The 7,096-nt window shown below is 41.6% G+C and overlaps 1 protein-coding gene across 1 annotated transcript; it reads right to left on the bottom strand.

Moving 5' to 3' along the window:
* Positions 1-3,043: 3,043 nt before the first annotated feature.
* Positions 3,044-6,721, bottom strand: LOC149820192 (B-box zinc finger protein 22-like). Its single transcript, XM_089982882.1, has 3 exons — positions 6,349-6,721; positions 5,231-5,680; positions 3,044-3,654 (listed from the first exon to the last, which is right to left on the bottom strand). The coding sequence occupies exons 1-3, from the start codon at positions 6,532-6,534 to the stop codon at positions 3,370-3,372; spliced, it is 921 nt and encodes a 306-aa protein (XP_089839008.1). The 5' UTR covers positions 6,535-6,721; the 3' UTR covers positions 3,044-3,369.
* Between the last annotated feature and the right edge of the window lie 375 nt (positions 6,722-7,096).

Raw genomic sequence — 7,096 nt, 5'->3', positions numbered from 1 at the left:
ATTGATGAGAGACTGGTGTCACCAAAACATTGATGACAAGTTGCTCTAATGACAACTTGCTCTAACGACAAGTGGCTCTGGCGAACGATACCTTAAAGAGCTCTAACGACAACTAGATTGTCGTCAACAAAATTGGGTAAAACAAGCCCGACAAGCTAATTTGTTTCAGCGATAACTTTCTATCCGGATATTGATTTGAGGTGATTTTTAGTGCGTTTAAAAGCTACCATTATCAATATTGATTCACCACTTAAGTGTAAAACCAAATTTGATCATTTTGGTTGTCAAAAATGCATTCAAAGCAGAATGTATATGAAAAATATATTTTTCACTCGACAAGTCACCTTGTTTTGGTTATAACTTTTTACTTCGATGTTAGATTGACTTGATTTTTGGATTGTTGAAAATCTGATATCCTCTAGTTCAATTTTTTTTGAACAAAAACCTTGAATATATCGTTTTAGGGGCAAAAAATAAAGTTGAAGCTATCAGAACCTTAAATGAGCCAAAAACACTGAATTTTAGTATGCAATTTTGACATGAAATGACTCCGTCAAAATTTTGTGTCTATAAACTCCAATAAGCTTTCCATAAAACCTTTAGAGTCAAACAAAAAAACTCATAATGAGTTTCCCTCAACCATTGAGCTCCACCAGTCAAATTCCTCATAGTCGTTTACTCATGATCATAAGGCTTCAAACTCATAAAGAATTGATTCTGAATTGACTCACCCCAAGGAGGAGAATAGTTCCCTATAATCTCTATTAACTCATCAAGTGTGACAGTTCCCCCATGGGAATCCAGAAGGTGTTGGTGTGAGGATTTCATCACTCCACCTGGAGATTAATCAACTTGTCATTTACGTGGAAATCACTCAAATGAACCGCCTGATGTAGGTGATATTCAAACAGATATCCCTGATGAATAAGGATAAACTTAGCAACCCACAAGCGAAACCAGTCTGGAGAAGAACTAGAGGCCACAAACCGCCTTATGTTATAAAAAAAAAATCTAAACAGAGAAAGCATGAAAGAAAAAGAGCAAAAAGAGAAAGTAGAAAGGAGAGTGTCATACCAAATTGCCCTGCTTGAACCTTCCTACACCAAGTCCAGAATGTTGAAGTGTCTATAAATATTGTCTCTCTCAATCTTCACCATGATTGAAAGGCTACAAATGCACATGAACATGAGAAAGTAAGTCATAACTAGAGATTTCTGATGATATGAAAGTAGTTGGGAGCCTCAAAATTAAAAATCTCAAGAAAATTGCTAATGGTACGTACATAGATTGTCATTAGCAGATTATCAGATATGTCATCAGTCTTAGTAGAATTCAAAAATTGAGATGTCTCGTTAGCAGTTTCATAAGGACACATTAATTGTCATTACTAGTTTTCTAACAACACATGATTTGTAGTTAACAATTGCTTTTCAATAGAGGCCCAATTTTCCCAAAATGTCTTCTTTAGTGATAATTTCATGCATCCACATGCATCTCATGCATTGCACTTTACATTTTTCTAACTTGCTTTCTTGTAGGAATCCAATTGTCCTATTAAGAAAAGCCCACCCAATCCTATCTTAAGACCTTTACTGGCGCACTAAAAATGCAATGGGCCAGTAAAGGTGTTTTTACGGGAATTGACATTTAGCATCCATCGTGATGCACAGCGTGAATGACATCCATTTGAGCACCTAACGAGTGAGCAGCTATGCATCACTCATATATATATATATATATATATATATATATATATATATATATATATATATATATATATATATATGAGCTTTCACAATTACTATGTTCAGATTTCATTTAGTAATGATACAAGATTTAAATATAACTATTTAAGGAAAATTGAAGGCACATTATTCACAATTGCCCAATTCAACTTGAATACAGTTCATATAGAAGCTATTTCAGTTTTGTTGGCTATATTGTAAAGCAATGAACAAGGCACCGCCTTGCAGAATGTTGAAACTAAAACAACTCCAGACTAAGCTGCTCCTGGAAAAGTCACTTAAGCCAGCTAACATGCACATATACCGAAGAGTGCCTTTAGCTGTCTCACAGCTTGATAGGTTGAAAGGCATAAAGTTCCTAGACCCAAACCGTATGTTTTCAGCCCGTTTATGTACTTGACCCAATTGGTTATTTTACAAAGTGGACCGGGGCGGGGGCGAGGGACAAGGTCTCTACTCCTGCCCCGTCTCAAAATTCGAACCTCCATCCCCACACGGAGATGGATTTTAACCTCCATCCCCGTTTCAAGTCCTCCATCCCCGGTCCAAACGGGGGCGAGGCGGGGTGGGGCCCCGTTTCTCCTCGGTCTATAGTTATTCCTTGAAAGATTGGGTACCGGGCCGGGGCAAGGCGGGGATTGGTATGGGGACGGGGTGGGGGAAAGCGTAAGTCCATCCCCGCCTCCATTCCAGCACGGGGATAGATTTTAACCTTCATCCCCGCCTCCATCCTTGTTTCATGCCCTTCACCCCTGGTCCAAACGGGGTGGGGCCCCATCCCTAGTGCACACAAACGAATCCGAACCCAAACTCCATCTATATAGAACTATCATGTGTTGAAACTATAATTCATAACTGAATGGATAAGACATGGAATAACTCATACCCAGAACTAATGACACTTAAAATTTGATCCCACACAAGTGCAAACTTGCCACCAGGAATCACAGGATGAACCGAGAATTCACAATCACAAACCGTGAGCAAAACAAACGTCCGATAAAATGAAAAAATGAGAAGTTTTGTTGGTTTCGGAATATCATTTTCCCTACCTTACAAGCCAAGTCACAAATAAAGCCGAGATTTATTAAAACATCCTGATATTATCCTGAATTATTCCAGATAATATCGAGAGATTTTTAATCTCACGAGATTACGAAAATCTCGCGATATTATAGTGAGTGTTTTACGTTTATACAACTCAAACATTAAAAAACACAAGACATTTTTTTTATTTGCCTTCTCTACTTTCTTGGAAAAAGTGACGCTTTTGATGGTCATCCATTTCTCTCTCACTATTTTAAAATAAGGAGACATTTAATTACGTAATTGCCTTCAAGCTTCAATACAATGACCAACCGTTCCTAGCGCAAGAGCAAGAGGAGAACTGAGGCAATCTAAATGAAAAAAAGCGGCAGGACAACAAGATGGACATTTACATGAACACGACGGGACGGGTTTTCCCGTCATTCACATAGAAGTCAAAGGACAAACTAGGGCTCCTAACACAAGACCAGAGAGGGTCAGCAGCCACGGCAAAAATACACAAACGAAGATCATTCCTTCTTCTCCCAACTGCCTCGCCAACCGACGCACACGTGCGAGGGACGTCGACAATGGAGCTTCACACGTGCCTCCGGCGTTTTGGGTTCAAAGGGTCCTGGTGAGACCGGTTGAAGGGATGCTGGAGAAGATTAGGTGAAGCTGAAGAGGTGATATCCCGAACAAAAACCAAGTCGTCAAGTGACCGACCTGCCGGGAAGCTCGCCGGCCAGTAGAGACCCGAGGCGGTCGGTGGAGACGGCATCTCCGGCACCTGGAATGCGCACTCTTCGTCCATGGAGAGTTCTTCTTCAGCGGCGTGGTAGATCGGTGACCAGTCGCATTCTCCATACTTATTCGGATCGCCCTGCAAATTTCAACCGCATCAGAGAAAGAAAGGACTCGGACGAAACGACTCTCTCACACAAAAGGACGTAAACAGTAACAGATTTGGGTCGATATCCAATAGATCCTGATCGATTTTGTCAAATTTTAGTTAAAATTTGCAATCGGACTCTAGATTTGAATTGGATCAAACTTGATATGAACGTAAGTTCAGAGATGCAGATATAGTGGGAAGCTCCAGGCGGAGATCGACCAGGATATCCAACACATCATTGAGACGGATTTGAAACGCAGCATTGTTGGATCCATCCGAATCCAGGCCAGAATCAAGCAAACAAAAAAAAAATGTCCAGATTTGAATTGAACCAGGTCAAAACTAGTGGCGTCTCATTCACGTTTTCCATGTGCAAAACAATATATTTTCAAACTATTCTCAGTGGATCCAGAGCCACCAAGTTGCGAGCCATAATCAGGGACGGAAGCATACTGTGAAATCCAACTCAAACCCAGATCTGAAAACCAAAATCACTATTGAAAATTCAGATCCGATGTCAGGAAAAACTCGATATCTGACCCGCTTGTATCCTTGTAAAACATATCCCAATTAACATAAACATCAGGATACTCTTCTCCTTATCCAAAAGGAACTTTATAGTTTTGTAGTGGCCCCACACCTACTGATGAGGAGTCAAGGACAGGGATGCATTGCATGCACCTCCTGAAGTGATCGGATCAGTGGACCCGAACAATAGTTGACCCGCATGACTGGCAGCCAGTACGGGACCCACATGAACACAAATCCTGATCTGGTGCAAAAAGACTACGCCACGCGCGACCACGTGAACGTCACATGAACAAACAAATCAGCAGAAAGTAGATACAACTCCCCTGTAGAGAGAGAAGAGATCCGGTCATATTCAATATCACTATTTTTTTGTGATGGTGGCCCCAAACTCGACGGACAGAAACCGACCTGTGTCAGGCTTCTTCGATAAGCAAGAAACAGGAGACGAGAAGCAAGAGCCAAGAGAGAAAGCAGAGGGAATCACAGTAATTACGGATAATCAAGGTTTACTTTTCTAACAATTGGGTTGTCCAACTCCTATCACTGGGTTGCTTGAGACAAAAGAATTCGTAGGATCATCAAGGCTCTGTTTGGGAGCCGTTGTTGTTGGGAGGGGGTGACCTCCGTGGATCATCCTTACAAGGACGTTGTTAAAATCCACTGTTTTTTAATGTGGCTGGGATTGAATGTATGATGAAACCCATCCTATTTCAAATGATGGGATCCGTGGCATATTGGGAAACAGCTTGCTCATTTGAAGAGCAGCAGACGTTCGAATAAAATTGTCTGTTTGGTTCTTAAGAGTGAAAGCAGATTCCATGGAATCTGAAATCAGGTATCATCGACATCCTACAGAACATCAGCACAGAGTAATGGGCATTCTCAACCAATACCTGAGAATGCCTCTAACTCATATCTTGAACAAACATGGATTCGTAAGACAGAATTCTTGATTCCATGGAACTGGCTTCTAATTCCTCACACCAAACGCGTAAAAGCCACAAAACGGTGGCTGTGAAAGCAAACTACGTACCTTAGAGGAACCATTGTCGACGAACGCGAAATTCTGATCGAAATCCGACAAGCTCAGGAAGTCCTCTAGACCCCAATTCGGCAAGCCTCCGGTGATCGGAGCGCCTGGAAACTGGACCTTGTTGGCCAGAACAGAGTTATCGCGAGCAAAACCATGACCAGGAAATGCCTCTGCAGCGGGGGCAGCTGCCACGGTCATGGTCATTGTCGGCGGCGGCGCCACCGGAATAGTTTTCTTGGGTCGGGAAGCAGGGTTCTTAGGAGCCACAACAGGGGATCTGTCTTCGGATGGAGTGGGGAGGACCGGGCTAGGCTCGAGCCCGACCCACGCCCCAGTGATCAAGAACCTCTGGTGGGCACAGACAAGGGTATTGGCCGTGTGGATGGCCACATCACATTTCCTGCACAGCAGAGCCCGATCCTTTACGCAGAAGAAGTAACCGATGGCGTCCTTAACACAAAAGAAAAAAGAAAAAAAGAAAAGTGTGAGGAATGATCAATTGAGACTCCTATTACTGCTGCTATTTCACAAATAACAAGGAGGAGATATTACTCTCATAAGATAATCATTTTCCTTCTAATAATCTTGGTAATTTTTTGGATAAGAAAATCGATTTTGTTAAACCTGGTAAAAGTACTTGTAAAAAATTAAACCAATGTCTTTATTTTCCTTTTTCTACAAGTCTAAGAAAAGGAACAATGAACCCAAATAGAACTCAAACCATCCGTAAGACAAAGTTCAGGAAGAAGAGGAAGAAATAGTTTAAGAAAAAATCCATCATTTCTATTTTTCTCCTTCTAATGATCGGGTAAATATCTCATATTTTTGTCTGTTGTTAGCCTCAAAAATAAAAGAACACTTGATATTGGCTGGTTGCGCTAACAAGGAGACAAAAAAAGAAAAGAAAGAAAAGAAAAGCAATAGAGCAAATGAACTACTAAATATTAACGTCGCCGTTGGGGAAACAAGAAATGGTTTCCCTTATTCCTATTATCTGATAGATGGGAACAAAAGAAAGAGATGGAGATTACACCCACTGGGTTCTTCAAACCAATATCAGAAGAACAAGAGTACTGAACGAATGATTCAAAAAGCGGATATGGGGAGATGTTAATTACCTGGCAAATATCACACTTGGGCATCTGCTGAGAAGCAGAGTACAAGAGGGGAACCCTCTGATGCTTCCCTGCCAACTTGTTGGCAGCATGGATCTTTTCATCACATCCGCTGCAGAGGGCAGCCTCATCCGCGCAGCACAAGACCACCGCCTCCGCTATCTCACAAGAATTACACCTTATCTTCATCTCTCTCTCTCTCTCTCTCTCTCTCTCTCTGCCACAGGGAACCCCACCAGGCAGCAGCCCTCTTCCTTGTGCCCCCTTTAGATCTCCAAATCCAGACTATCTTCTTATTTTTGCTTCTTTCTATTACAACTGGGAACTCTTGTGGTTTATACAGGGAGGTAGAGAAAAAAAAGTAGAGACGGAGAGGAGAAATATCTCACATAGTATTAAAAGCGTGGGCACCAGATGGTCGGTGTACCGTGTGCTGACGGGGAAGAGTCGGATTTAACCCCCTGCTTGGTAGGTGATTGACTTGTCCGCCATGTCGTACTTTGAACAACTAAATCAGTCTTATGCCTTAACCATTGTTTACCACAATGCGATAAGCGATATGCCACGCGAGTGCTTAAAAATGGGAAGCGTGAAACATTTGGGAAGCACAAGAAAAAACGACATAAAGTAATATTAATTAAAAAAGATAAAAACTTGTTTCTTTGCTCAGGTATATTTTGAGCTGTCTCTTACAAATAATTCATTTACTTAAAATGGGGTTCTGTTCATCTCATAGGGGTGACCTATGAAT

The sequence above is a fragment of the Nuphar pumila genome, chromosome 12, assembly GCF_984573655.1.
Source record: "Nuphar pumila chromosome 12, dmNupPumi1.hap1.1, whole genome shotgun sequence".
NCBI lineage: Eukaryota > Viridiplantae > Streptophyta > Magnoliopsida > Nymphaeales > Nymphaeaceae > Nuphar > Nuphar pumila.
This window is presented reverse-complemented; position numbering and strand designations above follow the sequence as displayed.

What these genes read in the sequence shown, in the direction of transcription:
- LOC149820192 (XM_089982882.1), bottom strand. Translation starts at nt 6,534, where the DNA reads ATGAAGATAAGGTGTAATTCTTGTGAGATAGCGGAGGCGGTGGTCTTG. An exon ending in CCAAGTGTGATATTTGCCAG is followed by an intron (nt 5,681 to 6,348) that starts GTAATTAACATC and finishes TTTTGTGTTAAG; the next exon opens with GACGCCATCGGTTACTTCTT. An exon ending in TCGACAATGGTTCCTCTAAG is followed by an intron (nt 3,655 to 5,230) that starts GTACGTAGTTTG and finishes TGAAATTTGCAG; the next exon opens with GGCGATCCGAATAAGTATGG.